General features: G+C 49.4%; 2 protein-coding genes across 3 annotated transcripts in view; both read left to right on the forward strand.

The window, feature by feature from the left end:
- ADAM9 (ADAM metallopeptidase domain 9) overlaps positions 1–8,691 on the forward strand; it is a 31,202-nt gene extending 22,511 nt beyond the window's left edge. For both annotated transcript variants that reach the window (XM_075174920.1, XM_075174919.1), the window contains exons 16-22: positions 520–703; positions 1,367–1,447; positions 2,386–2,491; positions 4,197–4,335; positions 4,812–4,914; positions 5,519–5,646; positions 6,445–8,691. In XM_075174920.1, the coding sequence (XP_075031021.1) occupies positions 520–703; positions 1,367–1,447; positions 2,386–2,491; positions 4,197–4,335; positions 4,812–4,914; positions 5,519–5,646; positions 6,445–6,559 (856 nt within the window). In that variant the 3' untranslated portion in view covers positions 6,560–8,691. The remainder of the gene's footprint in view (positions 1–519; positions 704–1,366; positions 1,448–2,385; positions 2,492–4,196; positions 4,336–4,811; positions 4,915–5,518; positions 5,647–6,444) is intronic.
- Positions 8,692–8,764: 73 nt separating this feature from the next.
- Positions 8,765–18,643, forward strand: LOC142093452 (disintegrin and metalloproteinase domain-containing protein 2-like). Its single transcript, XM_075174632.1, is given in 20 exon segments — positions 8,765–8,807; positions 8,915–8,979; positions 9,258–9,319; positions 9,746–9,824; positions 9,968–10,044; positions 10,231–10,393; positions 10,793–10,858; positions 11,124–11,195; positions 12,214–12,380; positions 12,866–12,947; positions 13,130–13,266; positions 13,847–14,033; positions 14,317–14,406; positions 14,751–14,949; positions 15,752–15,860; positions 16,191–16,374; positions 16,700–16,780; positions 17,458–17,655; positions 17,658–17,818; positions 18,430–18,643. Coding segments are annotated over 20 exon segments (2,436 nt in total).
- The last annotated feature ends 41 nt before the right edge of the window (positions 18,644–18,684 follow it).

Genomic DNA, 18,684 nt, shown 5'->3' on the forward strand with positions numbered 1-18,684 from the left:
ACGCAGTTGTAAGTTTTGTTGACTTTTGTTTTAGATTGTCTGGCTTTAGCTCTTGCACATAATAGTTGAAATGAGTTTGAATGTTCAGGCAATTCTTCCGTAGCTGGGTTTGAAGCTTTCGGGCTCGTGCTGCAGTTTCCCGTGCGTGCGGTGTCCTGTGGCCTCAGGGGCTCTGTCCGTCACGCATTGAGACGTGGGGCTGTGGCAAGGAGAGCGTGTTCCACATCTCCGATCGTTGATTGTTCTTATCCTAAGGTGTTCACATACAGAAAAACAAGTAGCAAATCATCATGTTTTCTTTAATGTAAAGATCCCAACAGCTTACAGAAAGAAGGGATAAATCCATACTCTTGCAGCACTGAAATGAGGCCCAGCTCAATTTTGTTTGGCGAGTTGTCTCAATTTTATTTTCAGGTAGTGTCTTCCAGTAGAGAGAAAAGATCATATCAAATGTGTTGATAGTCTTTTTCTCAGAATAAATTCAAGTGTCACTACAGTATTCATATGTTGATGTTGTAGGAATGCCATGTGTGGGAAGCTGCAATGTGAAAATGTGAAAACTATGCCTGTTTTTGGAATTAAGCCTGCTATTATCCAAACTCCCATTAGCAGCACCACGTGCTGGGGTGTAGATTTCCAGCTGGGCTCTGATGTCCCGGACCCAGGAATGGTGAATGAAGGCACCAAATGTGATACTGGAAAGGTAATTAACAATTAAAAAGTGATTTCTTAAAGTAATAATTTGGGGTTTTCATGTGAATAAAATTTTCAGCTGCATTTTCATGAATATTTATGGCCATTAATTTTTTTGATGCCCGTAGTTAATGCAAAACTGAGCGAGTCCATTCGTTCCCCACACTGCCTAGTACTGCAGTGCATGTGCATAAAAAATATAATGTGCCTTTCATTTATAGATGAAGAAAGGAAGTTTGAGAGCCAGAATCTTTGCTCTGTCAGTGAGCAGGAAGAGCTAGGCGCACACAAATGCCTTTAAGACAACCTTCAATTAAAATCCAACTAAACTGAAAAGCCTAGAAGCTTAGCCCCAGCAGAGGAATGTGCATTCCACATATCCTTACTGTGCACAATTTAATTGCTATTCCTTTACATTCGGACTAGAGACAAAAGACGCCCAGTGACAGTTCAGACCCCATACTGAGAACAGTTTTGTAGAACAGACGTGTTTCTGTAGAGTTGGGGTTTATCACGCATGAGTAGGAGACTTGCTTTGTGGTCAGTGAGCAGAGAGTGGCTGCAGAGCCGTGCGCTGTGGAGCAGGCAGCCGGGGAACGCAGGAGGGGAGAGAAGGGGTAGGTCAGTGAAACGCCACCTCGCTTCATTTGTGTGCATCTCTCAATTCCCCTAGATCTGCAGGCACTTCCAGTGTGTGAGCGCCTCCGTTCTGAACTACGACTGTGACGTGGAGAGGCAGTGTCACGGACATGGGGTAAGTGGAGCGAGAGCCTGCGCTCCTGCTGATAGTCCACCTACAGCGAACACTAAGTCTGTAAGTTTTGATATAACTGGCAGTATTTCTACGTGAGGTCCTCTGACATCTTTGTTACGAGTACGCTAGATTTTTAGAGCCCATGACCACGCAAATACGTAAACAGGCTTTTTTAATCAAAAGTCCCAGTTTGAGCCAGGTACACGGTAATTGTGCTTCATCAATAGTGTCTATATATTAGTCTTTTTTGCACCTAGAAGTCTTTTGCCCTTCTCTGTTTAAGGCTGTAACTAATGTGGAATAAAGTAATCATGATGCTAGATGCAGCGATTGAAAAAATTCTGTGGGGTTCTTGAGGATGGGTTTTGCTATAAAAAGCTTTTTTTGGTACTGTTAACGAGAAAAGTGCCTTTGACAGTCAGCAAAAATTGGACCAAAGTTATGTAAGTTGAGCAAGTTTTAAAATGGTGGATAGTAACTTAATTTTTCTGTTTTGTTTAACTGTAAAACTCTCTATAAAATGTCTCTGGGCAAGAGAGCCTATAACAGTATCAAAAAAATCTTTGACAAAAGCTCTTAAGATGATATTTTTTTGCCAGAGAAGAAGAATTCCCAATTCCAGTATTACTAATGTAATTTGAAACTCTGCATCTCACAAAAAAAAAAGAAAAAGCCATGCTCTTTAAGCCGTTGGGATAGCTCATCTTTGGAAGCTCGTCCTGAACAATGCTATGCTTGCTCAGTCATGTGAAATCTTGAGACGCCTGGCCAAGGACTGTTTAGAATTGACGTGGGAGTTACTGGTTAAAGTTCTCCAGGCTGAGTGATATGGAAGGGACAGAATAGACAGTCATGGCTACGGCACGCTGCTTTTAAATATACGGAAACTTAAGTTACTAAATAGACCTTATTGTGATGTTTGTGTTGTTCAAATACAGGTGTGCAACAACAACAGGAACTGTCACTGTGAAGCAGGCTGGGCCCCTCCTTACTGTAATACTAAAGGCTACGGAGGAAGTCTGGACAGTGGACCTCCGTATAATGGCACGTAGTCGTAAGGCAGCTCCGCGGCTGTGGGCCTGTCTCGCTAAGGGCGGTGCTGGGCTGAGCGCAGGGCGCCGGCTGGCTCTGGAGCACCTGGCTGCTGGTGGCTGAAGTGCTGGTGGTTGGCTCTTCACCAGGTTTCATTTGCAGACAATTCTAGTTAAGGATTTGGGCTCAAGGTGGTGCACTTCTCTCCTTTGGGACGCTGGGGATCTGTGAAGGAACTGGGCTGGTTTAATTGCCTTCAGGTGATTTCTGCCACCTTGGACCAAGATCCTCTTGGACTTCTCTGTTTCCAAGCTGGGAACTGAAGCCCCTTCCATTCTTAGATCCAAACAAAACATGAAATTTGGCTGAGGATGCGGGTTCAAATCCATGGACGTGAACCTGCATCTCTAAGGACGTGCTGCTTCTAGCAGCAGTGGCAGAGATGAGTAGCTGCCCTGTTCTGGCATCTGCAGGTAGTTGCATGTGCACTTGCAGTGCAGGCAGGACTAACATCTGGCCGAGGTGGGCTAGGGCAACGCATGTTGACAAGTCACTATTTTATTTATGTTTATTATTTGAGTGCAGACAGCATGCTTCATTTGGTAGTAAATACAAACGTAGTCCCTGCCCCAAACAGCTTTCGCTATAGAAGAGAGGTACGCGATAAAGAAACGGGGAGATACAGAGGTTTGTGACATTATGTTGTTTGCAGATTTCCAATTCGCTTTTTTTTTTTTGTGGAGGGAAAAGATGGGTTGGGGAGGGAATTTTGCGGTGTTTTTTCATGTAGTTTTTCCCCAGGAAAGGTACTAGGTCTGTGTTTGACATGGCAAGATGATGTATCTATGTACTTGGAAGATATATGTATCTATGTTTGAATGTGAAGAGTGGGAAAATGGTGCCTGGGGCAGGGGAGCACAATTCATGCACGTGAAAAAGCAAACTGAAAGAGGGTGTGAAGCTTACTTTTCTCACTGACAGTTTGAAGATGAAATAGGAAGCTATAATTTGGAGAAAACTTGTGCAATGCCCATGTGGAGTATATAAAGATGGGATTGATGTAGTCCCTTCTTATAAGCTGCAAGAATGATCTTGAAGACTGTTTTTCATAAGATGGTGTGGGTTTTGGGGGAAGCTAGACACTATGTTGATGCAATAACAGACTGGATAATCACATTGGAGCATGGACAGATGCCTCAAATCATCAGACAAAAAAAGGGAAAGGCTTTTTTTGTACAGCCTGCAGTGGAGAAATTTGCTGCATATAAAAATTGTTAGATTTTTAAGATTGTTAAGAACCTGAGTTCTTTGCCTGCAGCAAACAATGGTAGGAGAAGAGGAAGATTTAGGATCAGACCAAAGGGCAGAAGCTCTGTTTTCCTCTCTTTCTGTTGAGCTCATAAGAGCTTCACAGTAATGCAGTGGAAGAAAAATTAGGTATTGATCTAGTAATTCAATATGCTGTTATAGCCCAGGGTATCACGGCACGTACGGTTCTTTCATCTTTGACCAGACAATCCCTGTGAAAAGATAATCAGAAAAGAACATATTTGGGCATATATCTTGCAGTCTTACTAGATTCTTTAGTTTCTTCTTCTATGAAAAATGGGAAATAGTTGTAGAACGGATCCTACCAAATATTCACTGCTGCAATGAGTCAAGTGGTGGTAACGCCATGTAATACTTTTTTTCTTCTCTGTCATTTTGTCCCCATCAGACAAAGACACCTCACTGAGAAATGGGCTGCTGGTATTTTTTTTCCTGGTCCTCCCACTCCTTATAGCTGCTGCTCTGGCATTTGCAAAAAGAGACAGGCTGAAGCGATGCTGTAGAAGATTAATGTCACGCTGCCATTCGTAAGTACATTGTCCTTTTTACCTTCTCTTCTGCCCTTTTGAAGTAGTCCATAGACATTTGTTTACACAAGCCAATGCCAAAGTGTGCAGGCATATTCCAGTCCCAAGATGTCAGGCAAAGGCCCCTGCATCAAATGACGCATGTAGCTTGCCCCGGGCAATGACAGAAAAGATAAATTCATCTTACACTGAGGGAGCAGAGAACTTTCTTTTTACCATTATGTTTGTTGTTGTGCATTGGTGATGGGTTTTATATTTTTGGGTCCCATCTTTGGTATAAAGTGGCAAAATGAAGCTGCCGTAGTCCTAAACAGAAAAAGGGTTATGTTGTTTATTAGATACAATCTTCCTGACATTTTATATGTACTAAGATAGTATAAATCCATCTAACGGGTTCGAAGTGCTTGGATTCATAGCCTGCATAGTCATTCTGTCGAGGTTATATGCTCACGCAGTCCGTATCGATTGGGTTTCAGGTCACTTCAGTCACCACCTCCTAGAACAGAAACTGAACCGAGAGACTACCACCACAGAGGCTTTTCACACGGCATGCCTTATGCTCCAAGAGGTGTTCCCATGGTAGGAGTGATCCACTTTATTTGTTATCTGTTACTCTAAAGTAACAGGTGAAGGCAGTTTATATAATTTTTGCCCTAATAAAAGCTTCAAAGTTACTTTATTTTTTCATTTGTGCAAATCAGGTTTCCTCTTTGTTAAGAGGCAAAGAGAAGAATTATTTCCTAAGGTGTGTGGTGTGAACTCCCCAGTTTCCCACTGTTTTTTTATGGGCTGTGCTTGGCTTGGCAAGCAGTTTACCTGCTTTGCTACTCCCTTTCCCTTACACTAGAACCCCCCACCCCACCCGAGGAGGGGAGCAATCCTTGCCAGCTCCCTAGCCTCATCCTCTGCAGACCAGTTATCTCTCTGGATGCAATAACTAGCCAAAGGACACTTGCAGAACAAAACAAATGCTTGTCGTGATCAGCCTTTCTGTTTTTTCCAAAATATACTACTTTTCAGACTGCCGTTGCTTCTTTCTACTGGGTTTCTTAGAAGGAAAGAGCAACTCTGACATTTCCAGATTTGTTTGCAAGTGGTCTTAAATGTCACTTAACTAATGAAAAAAAAATTTCAATTCCCTAAGTGCAAATTTGTGAATGTTCTCGTTATGTTTTCTTTGTAGGATATGGAACCAAATACCTTTCCTGTTCCATCTTACCCAGTTAACCAGCATCCTCAGCAGGCTTACCACCAGTCTTACTACCCGTCTCCGCAATACCAGGCGTCACAGCCGCAGAAGCTGCCGACAAGGTTGGTTGAGTTATTGCAAATAAGTATTGGCAGTTGCGATGATGTATATAGATTGTCATTGCCTTCATCTCCGTAAGCATTAGGGTATTTCATCATGTATTATATGCAAGCAGGAGTGACCTTTTATTGAAAGAAGTTTCTCCTTCATTTCACGCTGTGCAACTGAAGTGCTGTTACCCATAGCATTCATTTTACACGCTCTCACAGCTACATTTTGATTAACAGGTTTCAGAATGCTTTTCTGGGGACAGATTAGCCTTGCATACAGGTGAATAAAATGCTTCTCAAAATATGCAGTTTAAAAAGAAATTACTCAAAAATCTGTCATTTCGCTGATTCGTGAACATTATTGCCAAGTACAGGATCATTTCTCACTAACTTTGAACAGAAAGTTTTCCTTTATTTTTCATTTTACTTTTTAATTGTATTTCTAAGATGTAATGCCTGTGCCATAAAACATGCATATCCAGAAAGCGCAAGGTATCAAGAGGGAGTACTTCAAAATAGCTTGTGTTGGTGGGAAACTTGTGGGGGTCTTTAAACTATTTTGGGAAAAATGGCGTGTTAACAAACTGGAGTTCCCAGAGGATTTCAGGCAATGGGAAGCAGAGTCTGACCATGGCGTGTTCGAAATGAGTCTTCAGCGTGGAAGCTGAGATTGCGAGAAGCAGCGTCGCTGGCTGGGGGGGAGTCTCCGTGGTGGCCGCGGTGCTACTGCCCGGTGAGAGGGAGAGGGACGTGCGTTTTGGATGCAGTCACCTGGACTGACGACTGCCCCCTTCTCTGTCCCCCTTGCAGGCCGCCACCTCCGCAACAGAAATGCGCACCTCAGGGACCTCCTCCATCACAGCAAAAATGTTTACCTCAGGGACAGTATTTTCCTTCTCGACCGGCACCTTTGCCTCCCAAATAGCTTTTGGCTTCTCTGGGGCCTTTGCGTGAGCTGACCTGTTCACTGAGACAGAGCTGAAATTGCAGTTATCCTTCTTGCATTGAGTGGCCCATGGTAATCCCGGAAAGCCTTCCTTCTGCAGCCTGGGATAAGGCAAAAGAGATGTTGAAACGAGGAATGTAAAACTTTTAAACTAAATACCTCTACCAAAGCTACAGGAACTGAAAACATCTAACCCGTTCTTAGATCTGTCTGAGTATTGTGGCTTTGTAAACTGCAGCAGGGCTGTCCAGCTGGAAGTGGAGCAGCCTGCAGTTAAACAATCCTTAAAGTACAGCACTTGGGAGTTGCTTTTGGTTTCCCCATTTCTGCGATGAGCCCCAATAATGAAATTGTCTGATTTGTTGTCGTCTTTCTAAATGTACGGTGAAGAATTGAAGTAACCCATACCGTTTTCAAAACGAGGAAATCTGGCCAATTAATTTAAAATTATTTTGCATGGACTGGGAAATGTCATCTATTTACACATTAATGGCACAAGTGAAATAAGGTATCAGTGTACTTTTTCAGATGAAGATAAATATATTGTAAACATGTTTATGCATGTATATATGTTTATTGATGTGTAATAATGCACTTAAATTCTTACTTTCATGCTGACTGACACTAAGCTGTGCTATATGAGCACTAAGTGTAATAGTTTCAAATTAGTAATTGTGAGTTGCTAAATGAGAAACCTGTACTAATTTCCACTAATAATCATGAATGGGCAATGAAAATAAAGGTACGAAAAGGCTGCCCTTTTTTTTAAAAGGATTTAAAAAATGGGGTGCTCTTAGGTTTTAATTTGGGTCTAAAGACTGAGTAGCAGTCCCTGCGGAACACTGAGAAGCAAAAGATGTCTGTCTGCCTAGAGCACCTGAGCTTCTCTGAGCACTTTAAACAGGAACCTGTTGACTAAAGCAACCTTTTCACCTAATCCTCAAACCTTTTTAGTGTCAGTCAGGATGCTTACAGGCTAACTTGCGTTAGGTGGGACTGCCATCTGTTTCTACACCACTGACTGAACTGGATTTTAAAACACTTTCTGAAAAGGAATGTTTAGCATTTGGTGTGCTGGCCGAGGAGAGGAGATCTGTTAATCGTGACACACTTGTGCCGTGGGTAGAAACGGGAATGCTGGTGGTCACAAATAGAAATCTGTTGCACAAATTTGCTAAAAGTGAAATAAGTACTGAAAAGAGTGCTTGGCTTTTTCACTATGTGCTAGCCACCGAGTACAAACTCAATCTGTAAAATCCCCCATAATATTGAAAAAAAAAAAAAATCTTTTCCTCTGTATATACATATATAAATATATATATATAGTGTTTGCATTTGCAGTAATAAAATACTTGAACTCCTGTGGTTTCCCATAAACTTAGACTAAGATTTATAACACTATTAAAATATGTAAAACGTCACCTAGAATATCATCAGACGTATTTGTGGGGGTCTTCTGTTTGTTCCAAGATAATCACTTCCTAATTTTTGTTGTATTTTACTCAGTGTGGGCTGTCTGTCTGTCTGTAACGATTAGCTTTGCAGCTGAACGAGGCCGATGTCGGTGGGAGCCTCTCCAGGCAGCTCACGACTCGAGCAGGCCGGCTCAGAGGGTGGGGACGAGAGGAGGGGGTCCAGGGAATGAGGTCATCCGAGAGAGAGACGTTCTTAATTGTATTTGAAGCTGTATGTGTGAACTAAAACTATGCTGAAAATGGTGCCTTTTAATAGATAAAGAGTTTTTATACTTCCAGCACTCACGTGAGCAATATTTGCAGGGTGGTGGTGTAGGGCAGTGAAAATGAGGTTTTTAGAAGCGATCCTATGGAAAGGAAATAGCTCAAATTTTACACGTGTCGAATATTGAAGATGACTACTGACTTTCTTTTTTAAAGTGTACGCTTATCCCTGTCCCCCGAGTAGGTCTGGAGAAAGCGGAGGCGATGTCTGTGTCCGATGACACGCGTTTAAACCTCTGCGCTCTGCAGACCCGTCCCCGCTCTGTGCGGCGACGCGCGTGGCTCCTGTACCGTCGGGCTCTGACGAAAGGGCTGCTACCGACCCCTTTGTAAGACGCAAACGAGCAATAAAGATGCCGGTTTTGTACAAGGCGCTCTCGTCCGCCTCTGCTTTCCCGGGCGGGCGGGGCCGAACCGGCGCGGCGGGGCCGTTACCGGCCGGGCGATGGGGCCGCGCCGGGCGCTGCTGCTGCTGCTGCCGCTGCTGCGTGAGTCCGGGCTGCGCCCCGCCGACCCCCGCCCCTGGGGCCGCCCCGCACCGCCGGGGGCCGGGCCGGGGCCGGGCTCGGCACCGCCGGGTCTCTCTCCCCCCCAGGCTGGCAGGCGCTGTCCCAGATCGCGGTCCCGCTGCGGCTGCCCGCCAACGCGACGGGAGAGGCGGTACCTCGGCAGGCACAGCGCTTCGGGGGGCTCCGTGCGGGCGGGGGGTGCGGAGGAGACCGCCGTCTCCAGCTGCAGAGGAGGGGTGGGGGGGTACAGATGTGCTGGCAGCGGTAGCGGAGGCACCCCACCGGTGCTGCCAGCACAGCAAAGGCTGTGCCTGCTCCTCGAGGAAGCAGCTCCTGTGCTTGCCCTCGGAGTCTGTAGTTGCCCTCGGAGCGTGCTTTTCCGAAGTCGCTTCCTAATTCTCCCTTTCTCTGCTTTTCCGCACGCACAAGGACGCGGTGTCCTACGTCCTCAGGATAGAGGGGAGGCCGTACACCATTCACCTGCAGCAGCAGTAAGTTGGCCCTGGCGTTGCCTTGTCTGTCGCTGCTGTCCCGTTCCCCGGCGGCTGCTGGGCCACGTGCTCTGCCCCCGGCACGGGACGGTGGGGGGCTGCGGGGTGATCCCCGCTTGCGGGCGTTCACGCTGGCGCTGCTCCCGCGGGCTGTTTCTGGCCTCTGTAGCTGCCAGGATCGTGCCCCGCTGCAGGCACGTCCCAAAGCCCGCAGGGGATGTGTGGGTGTGTGCCACGCGCCCGAGTGCCGAGGGGTGGCAGGGGGCTGGAGGGGGGTTTGAGGGATGTTCGTGCCTGCGAGCCCTGATGCCAGCGGGTTCTGGATCTGCCAGTGCAACAGCGCAGGCTGCAGGACCTGGAACAAGCTCGAGAAACTGGGTAAGAGATACTATTTTAAGTGCTTCACTTTACGCCTTTCTTTTGTAGTGTTTTTTTATCTGATGATTTCAAGATTTACGTGTCTAATGAGAAGGGATCTTTGCGCTCTGATTCAACCCATATCAAGGTAACCTTGGATTGCTTTGGGGTTTTTGTACCGTAAGTGTTGCAGCGCAGCGTTGCTGTCCAGTACGTGCAGTTCGGCTGTTTGGGTGAGGGAATCACCTTCACGGCCACGGAAGGGGCTCCTTCTCCTCTGTCGTGCTGTAGGGAGGCTGCCACTACCGGGGGTACATCGACGGCTTCCCCAGCTCGGCAGTGACCCTCAGCACCTGCTCGGGGCTCAGGTAACGAACCGCCACCTCCCCGCGCTGCCCTGCCCGTTGGAGCCAGCGGGCGCTGCCGGGCCTTTGCACGGGGGAGCCCAGGGATGCCCCGGCAGCCTCGCTCGAAGGCGGCTGGGGCTGGGGCCGGGGCTGGGGCAGCGGCTGCCAGCGCCCGGTGGCAAATGGCCGGTGCTGTCACCTTGGCAGGGGCTTGCTGCAGTTTGAGAACGTCAGCTACGGGATTGAGCCCCTGGGTTATTCTCCTGCGTTCGAGCACTTTGTGTATCGAGTGAGTGACGAGAAGACGGCAGGTTCCCTCTTTGCCAACAGCCTCCCCGAGAGAGGGCCGGGCGGGCTGACAGCAGAGGAGGTGTCGTACAAAGCACGTGGAGACGATGGCGTGAGTGGGTGCCTGTTCTCGCGGTGGTGCTGATGTCCCTGTCACACGAGGAGGGGTCCGATCCCGCAGGAAGCTTTGGCCAGTGTTGTCTGGATGGGCAGAGATGGGGGGCAGTTTAGGAGTGCTAGTGCTTATGATGGGGTGTCGCGGGGATCATTACTCATCTAGTGCCTACGAGAGGCATCGCCAAGGTAGAAGGGCTTCTGAGAAAAGTCAGGAATGTCTAAATTGGAATGGCTTCTTACCTTATGCTAATTTGAAACGAGCATCAAAGCATTGCTTTGGACACGAGTAGTGTAGCAACCCTCAGGAATAAGGTGACTGTAGAACATGGAAATAAATAGCATTGGAGACCATTTTCTTTTTCAGCTACTGTCAGCTGCAGCACGATCTCCCAAATACTTCACAGTGTTCGTAGTTTTGGACAGGGCTCTGGTAAGTCCACGCCGGTCATTTTCTCCTTGTGTTTGCCTGACTTCTATGAGCATAGACTGGTGCCATTTCCCAGCTTTTCGATGTATTTGTTTTCCCTTTTGAAAAGTTACGTGTGCTGTGGATTTTGTAGGAAGGAAAGAATGAAAATTTGTAGCTCACATTTACGTGATTGGATGTTGGCAATCATTTCAGCGTTTCAATATTCTTCTGCTTCATCTTGGTAAATGCCTTGTCTGCTCTTATGTCCTCGTGGGTTATTTTTCAGTACAACTATATGGGTTCAGACACGAATGCTGCAACGCAGAAGATAATCCAGGTCTTCAATTTAGTCAACAATGTAAGTTTAAAGTCTGGTTTGTGTTGTAGTAAGATGATGGGGGGCTTTGACGTTAGTAATGGCCACCTATTTCCTAGCTGCTTTTGGTTTTAGGAGGAGGTTATGTAAAAACTTCCAGGTCTTGGCTCGCGATGTTCTGGCTGTGGTGGCTGGGCATGGCCTGGCAGGAGCTCCTAGCTTCTCGGCAGCCTGGTCCAGACTTGATCAGAGGTGGGCGAGGGGTTTAGTCCCAGTGGGCTACTACAAAGGTTTGGCTTAGCAACTGTGAGAATATGCTCTTTTAAAGCTGTAACAGCACTAGCGGTGTGGTCCGTGCTAGACTTATGGTTAGCTGCTTGGGGTGAGTCCTGAAGTGCGACAAGTCGATATTGAGGAAAGCTCTGTTTAGCAGAACGGAGCAGGAGTTCGCAGAACCCAGCCACTGCCCTCCCATTTCCATTTCACAGTGCGACTGCACCAGGACCGTGGAGTAAGCTGTCTGGCATTTATAGCCTGTAAAGTGTTTCCCGAGGAGGTTTTCTCTACACACGTCAGTCTGCTACAAATGAACATCCTTCCATATGTGGTGGCAATGTCTCATGCAGGTGTACAAAAATGCAGGCAGTTTGCCTTAAGGCAAAAGTCCAACATTTTGAGGCTTCCTAGGTTGTTCCCCTCTCTGTGCTGCAGATCTTGTCTCACTGATCAGCTGTATAATTCATCTGTTTCCACTCAGGTGCTTATAAGCAACTTCTAATCCTGTTCTTCATTCCACTGGTGCTGTTATGATTCATGTGTGTAACGACAAGTTATTCACAAAAACCCTAAAACCTTCCTATGAAGTTATTAGGCTTTATTCTCATGCCTCTTGCTATATCTTTTTCTTTGTTAGGTTTGTTCATTCTATTTGTCATACAGATGTCATTCAGTGACTGATAATAGCAATTGGCTTTTCGTACGTGTTTTATTGTGTATAGAGCTGTAATTCTGCTCAGAAGGAAAGGTATGCGAGCAGGCGTTTCCTCTGTTACGCTTTCAGATGTTTAATCCTCTTAATGTTACTATTGTGCTGTCCTCCCTGGAGCTGTGGACAGAGGAGAATAAAATATCGACAGCAGGGAAAGCAGATGACCTTCTACAGCGATTTCTGCAGTGGAAACAGTCATATCTCGCTCTGCGGTCGTATGACATAGCTTATCTACTAGTGTAAGATAAAGATTTCCTTACCCAGTAAAGGTTACGTGGTAGGAATCGGTTAAACCAATGTGGGTTGAACTGTAAAGATTCCCATGAAAAATGTTCTTTTAAAAGAAACATATTTCTCACATATTTCCTAATTCCTTAATATGCTGAAAGCATTTCTTTCAAGACATGCCTTCTAGCCGGCCTTGCAGTGGCGATGTAGCGTACGCGATCGCGCTGCCCGTCCCGGCAGCTGAGGAGAGGCTCCGCTGCTGCCCTGGCGAGGGGAGGGCTGCAGCCCCGGTCCCTGCCTGGCACTCGGCCCAGGCACCGGCCGCCACACGGACCCTGCCAGCGGCTCCCCTGGGCTGGCGGGGGCACCGGGGGACAGCGGAGCCACCCGGGGAGGCTGAGGGGGACTCAGGCTGTACAGACCCGGGAGCCCCCACTTACCCACAGCGACCGGGGTGTCCCGGGCTGGACGGCCGGTGAGCGCGCGTGTGTTTCAGGTACAGGGACCGAGCAGCGTTCGTGGGCACGACGGCTCTGGGAAAGGCGTGCCAGAGAGACGCTGCTGGCGCAGTGGCCGTGGTACGGTGTTGCCTGTCCCCTGCCTGTCCCCCCCAGCCCACCTGTCCGTGAAGCCGGAGCTCGCTGTGCCACGGGCGGCAGGGACAGGGGCGGGCAGGAGCATCCGCGGCCGGAGCTGGGGTCCGCCAGGGTCTCCGCAGGGAAAGCGCAGCTGCGGCAGCCCTGCTCTCTCCTCCCTCCAGTACCAAGGGGCCGTGACGCTGGAGTCCTTCTCCGTCCTCCTGGCCCAGCTGCTGGGACGCAGCCTGGGCATGAGCTACGACGACTCCCGAGACTGCCACTGCCCCGGGCGCGTCTGCCTCATGAGCCCGGCGGCGCTGTGAGTTGGTCGGGTCCCGTCCCTGCCCGCGGCGTTGCCCGGGGGCTGCGGTGGCCGGGGCAGATGAGGCGGGTGGGCAGGACGCGCTGGGGGAGATCAGGGTCCCCTGCGGCTGCCAGGTCGGTGCCGCGGCCAGCGCCGACCGGCTCGCGCAACCAGTGTCACCCGCAGCCTGGCCGAATGTGCGCGGTGCCGCGGTCGCGTGGCGGGGATGATCGCGGGGTGTCCTCTCATCAGAGGTGTCCTCAACAAATGTCATTTGGTTGCAAAAATTACAACAAATCAGAAATATCTGCTTTTATTCCTTTAAGAAGGAAAAAAAGAATAATTAAATTAGTGGTTCAGCGCTTAATTTGAAAAAAGAGACTTTCTCTTCAAAAGCAAGATATTTCTGAGTGCTTCCCAGTCTCTATTAATAATGAATTGTAAAATCTGGTTTGTCAAGTGAACTGAAAGACACGCAGGGGACCATTGCGCCTCGTGCCAGCATCTGAGCAAGTCCTTCAATTGCACAGAGATTTTGAGAGCGCGAACGGCAATAGATGTTTTAACATATAAATGGATAATTGCTTTATTTTAGACGTTTCAGTGGGGCAAAAGCCTTTAGCAGCTGCAGCATCAGGGACTTTGAAACCTTTCTGAAGCACGATGGAGGCACGTGCCTTTTCCATAGACCCCGCTTGATTGGACTGTCCTACCGGAGAGCGGCCATCTGCGGCAACGGCGTCGTGGAGCCCGGCGAGCAGTGTGACTGCGGGGCGGCGAAGGTGGGTACCGCAGGAATTATGGCTAAATATGTACATTTGTACAGTTTGTATGAGCCCTTGGACTAAGGGCATAGCTGAAGTAGAGACCAGCCCAAGGAGGATTATGTCTGGTTTTAGATCGTTTCCATATTGACATCGATCTGATGGCAGCTTTGCCCACTTTCTTCTGCTAGGTATTGCCCAAGTGTAGCATTTTGGGGATAAGAAGGAAGGGGACAACCTCAGACAGCAAAAAGCTCAGAACGAAAAACTAGAATAACGTGGTTTTGCGATGTCCCCCTAGGCATGCTTGAAGGATAAATGTTGTACTAAAACATGTCGGTTTAAGCCAGGAGTGAAATGTTCCTCTGGATTATGTTGTAATGAATGTCAGGTAAGGCACGTTTTTATAATTATCACAAGATGGTTATTTATTTTTGGAGAAATAGTATGTTCCCATGCCGAAGGATGGAGACAAGCTTCCCGCTGTGCAATCGGAGAGGTTCCCGGGGAAGGGCTTTCCAGCTCAGCTCCCCGAAACCCCCGGGAGGAATATGACTGGGGAAAGACTGTCCTGGGCAGTGTAACCTGCGGGTGGTGAGCTGAGTGCCTCGGAGGTGGTCCTGAGGGACCGGGGATGTGTCTCAGGGCAGCGTCGGGAGGGTCTGTGCGGGGAGGGGACCACGCTGGTGGGTGTGGAAGGATGGAGAGAAGAGTCCTTTCTGCCTCCTCTGCCAGTTCAAGCAGAAAAACTCGGAGTGCCGCCCCCCCGCCGACGCGCAGTGTGACCTGCCCGAGTTCTGCAACGGGTCCTCCGCGTCCTGCCCCCCCGACCTGTACGTGCAGGACGGGCACGGCTGTGAGCGCGGCACCGGCTACTGCTACAAGGGACGCTGCCAGTCTCTGGACCTGCAGTGCCAGCGGCTCTACGGGAGAGGTAGAGAGGCTGCTCTGGTTGCACTGGTACTACTGGTGCTGCCTAGGAGCAGGAGGTGGCTGCAGTAGTAACGATACTCAGTTTGTCTCTTTGCTCTCTGATGCACGAATCTCAGGTTGGTCTCATTGGGTCTTTTCAGCCTGGTTTCGGTGGAAAGGAGGGTTTGTGGTTGGTTGGTAACTCGTTCCTGATACTTCCCTGTGAGCCCGAACCCAATTTCAAACACCTGTTGAAGCAGGAGGGTTTTTAGGGACGGCACTGGCAGGTATCTGATGTGAGCGCTGAGGCACAGTGCTCCGTGCAAGGCTTCTGCCTTGTGTCCCGGCTCTCCTTGTGCGAGCGGCGAGGGATAGGAGGGAGAGCAGAGCTGTGGTGCCCGGGAAGGGTGGGTGCAGTACCCGAGAGGAGGGCAGAGGGGTGGAGGGGGGCACCCGAGGAGGGAAGGACATAGCTTTAGGAAGCATTTCAAGCTCAGTTTTTAATCTGGTTCATATGCACTTCAGTAGCACATAATTCTCCCAATTATTCAGTGATAACAATGAAAACAGCAACAAAAAAAGCAAATTATTATCTGTGAGTGAACTTGATCAGAGAGCTAACCTACTCTTTGCTAATCCCCTGTTTCTGGAGTTCAGGACTGCTGAGGGTTTGGCAGTTCAGGGACAGATTTATTTTTGCTAATTAGTGAACAACATCTATGTTCTGCTGTGAACAGGATGAGAAATTAAGAAGTTATTAGATACCATAATATGTCCCTTTGTGTTCCTTTAAATGATAATAAACATTACTGCTACACTTGTAGGTTCAAAAAATGCTCCTGTGGCTTGTTACGAGGAACTCAATAGTCAGCGGGACAGATTTGGACACTGCGGGTTCCGGCCCAGACAAGCCTATAAGTCCTGTGCTTGGAGGTATGCTCTAGGGAAAGGGCACTTGCTCTGCTAAAAATGCATATTTAGTTGGGACTTTACAGACAAGGAAGGTATCAAGGGTCCAGTTGGTAGTAAGATTTATGAAGCAATAAATAGAGTTACGTGTGTGTTCTCCTTGTTAGTAATATGGTGTCTCCCCTTATGTCACAGATTGTCTCTTGGACTTCCCAGTCCTGCTTTTTTTTTCTAATCATGCAGTGCTCCAGATTTGTATTGTGCTGTTTAATGTTTCTAGTGTTTCATCAGGTAGCATATATGTATATGTGTAAGAGTGTTGTGATACACATCCTATGCAAATTGATTTTATAGGAATCTCAGATGTGGAAAGTTAATCTGCACGTACCCGTACGGCACTCCATTTGCATCAGACGTCGCCGCCGTTGCTTATGTCCAAGTGCGCGAGGATTTATGTGTATCGTTGGATTATTTGAATGCACCAGCAAGGCTGGATCCTCTTCTGGTTCCGCCAGGTACAAAGTGTGGTGCTGGAAAGGTAAGAAAACATTTTATAATCATCTAAAATGTCAGATATAAATTGTAAATGATAAAAAGGTTTTAGAAATATTTGCTCCTTTGCAGCATAACTACTTGATATTTACAAACACTGTAAAAACATGCAAACATTACATTAAATGTTTGGCATGGTGTAAACATTAGACATAACCCAACCCCAAGACAGGAAATGTAGCTTTTTAAAAGCACGGTTGTTTTTTCAACCATGTAGTGTATTTTCACTGCCTTTTGGGCCATAAGACTGATGGGCTGAGTGCTGTGATGGTGAAGCAATGGTGAACTGGAACTGCTGTGTTTTTTCCTAGGTGTGTATAAACAACACTTGTCACCCACATTCGGTCCTGGGATATGACTGTGACAGCCAAGTGAAGTGCCACGGCCACGGCGTAAGTCACTCCACGCAGCGTGCGTGGTGCTGGCAGGGGCAGGTGCCTTTGTCACACAGATTTGCAGTGGCTTGTATGGGAACTGGCTGAAGACCCATTTTAGGCTGATACGCTACAAAATTATCACCTTGTCAGCTAGTACATGGAGTAAAACCATTTAAACTATTGGTCCTAAAACCAATATCAAAATATAGTGGCAGTTTTTATTCACTGAAATGGAGAATTTGATGGTTGGTTTGGTTTATAGAGGGGGAAAAAAGAAAGCAAAATTGAAGGGACATAGAACTTAGGGCCGTGGAGCTTGTGTGGTTGTAGGGAGCAGGAGAGCTGCATTGCAATGCACGGAGGGCTGCTGGGCTCTCTGGACCCCTGCCTGGCTCTGGAGTGCTGATGGTCGGGGCAAGCCGCTCCTGTTTTCTACTTATCGGACAGAAATGCATGCGGGTTTTGCAGAAGGATGATGTTTTATGCTTGTTCAATGTCTCAGGGCTGTTAGAGCCTGCACTTTATGGTGTGTTCCTTGTCTAACATGCTTCTTAAATTGCCAGAATGCCGGTAAGTGCGCGTAGCCTTGTCCCAACCTGACCAGTGGCAGCGAGACTGATGCTGGTCTGGGCAGGAGAATCTATTCCATGAATTCATTGCAAACTTTTACCACCCGCCCCTGGGCTTTTCAGGTGTGCAATAATAAGAGACAGTGCCACTGCCACCCTGGCTGGAAGCCCCCTGACTGCCTAAGGAGGGGATCCCGCTTGGAGGGGAGCGTTGACAGCGGCCTCCAGACGGACGGTGGTTAGTACCCGCAGCAGAGGCGGGGACAGGCGCGGCATTGGGGTCCCTGGCGCAGGCAGGGAGGGTGGCGGCCCGCTGCCCACTGGGCTGTCTCCTGCCAGGCCTCTCCCCGCAGCGAGTGCTGGAGGACCTGTTGCCGGCCTGGCCCGCGCTGGGCTCCTGCCTCCTCCTGCTCATCCTCGCCGGGGCCATCTGCCTCGTCCTCCGGCGGCAGGCGCTGGGCCGGCAGCCCCGGAGCATGGAGGGGTGAGTGGGGCCCTCCCTGCCACAGGATCTCGGGGGGGACAGGGGGCGCGGTTTGGGGCCACCATGTTCCCCCAGGAGGGTGGAAGTGATCCCTGGGGGCGGGTGAGGGCTGAGGTGATTCCCCCGGGGGGGCATGGTGTGATTCCCGGGGGGGATATGAGGAGATCCCCGGGGCTGAGGTGATTCCCCCGGGGGGGCGTGGTGTGATTCCCGGGGGGGATATGAGGAGATCCCCGGGGCTGAGGTGATTCCCCCGGGGGGGTATGGGGTGATTCCCGGGGGGGTATGAGGAGATCCCCGGGGCTGAGGTGATTCCCCCGGGGGGGTATGGGGTGATTCCCGGGGGGGTATGAGGAGATCCCCGGGGCTGAGGTGATTCCCCCGGGGGGGTATGGGGTGATTCCCGGGGGGGTATGAGGAGATCCCCGGGGCTGAGGTGATTCCCCCGGGGGGGGTATGGGGTGATTCCCGGGGGGGTATGAGGAGATCCCCGGGGCTGAGGTGATTCCCCCGGGGGGGGTATGGGGTGATTCCCAGGGCGGATATGAGGAGACCCCTGGGGCTGAGGTGATCCCCGGGGCTGAGGTGATCCCGGGGTGGCTGGGGTGCAGCCCCGTGTCTCTGCGCAGCTCCGCCGCCGAGGAGGGCAGCGACCGCTCGGAGCCGGATACGGAGCCGGAGCTGGAGCCAGACCTGGAGCCGGATCCGGGGCCAGACCCGGAGCCGGAGCCGGGGCCAGACCCGGAGCCGGAGCTGAAGCCAGACCCGGAGCCGGAGCTGAAGCCAGACCTGGAGCCGCGGCCGGGGCCGCGGCGCGGGCGCTAATAAAGGCGTTGGGCGAGCCGCGTGTCCGGCCTCTGTGCGGG

The sequence above is a fragment of the Calonectris borealis genome, chromosome 27 (assembly GCF_964195595.1).
Source record: "Calonectris borealis chromosome 27, bCalBor7.hap1.2, whole genome shotgun sequence".
Taxonomy (NCBI): Eukaryota; Metazoa; Chordata; class Aves; order Procellariiformes; family Procellariidae; genus Calonectris; species Calonectris borealis.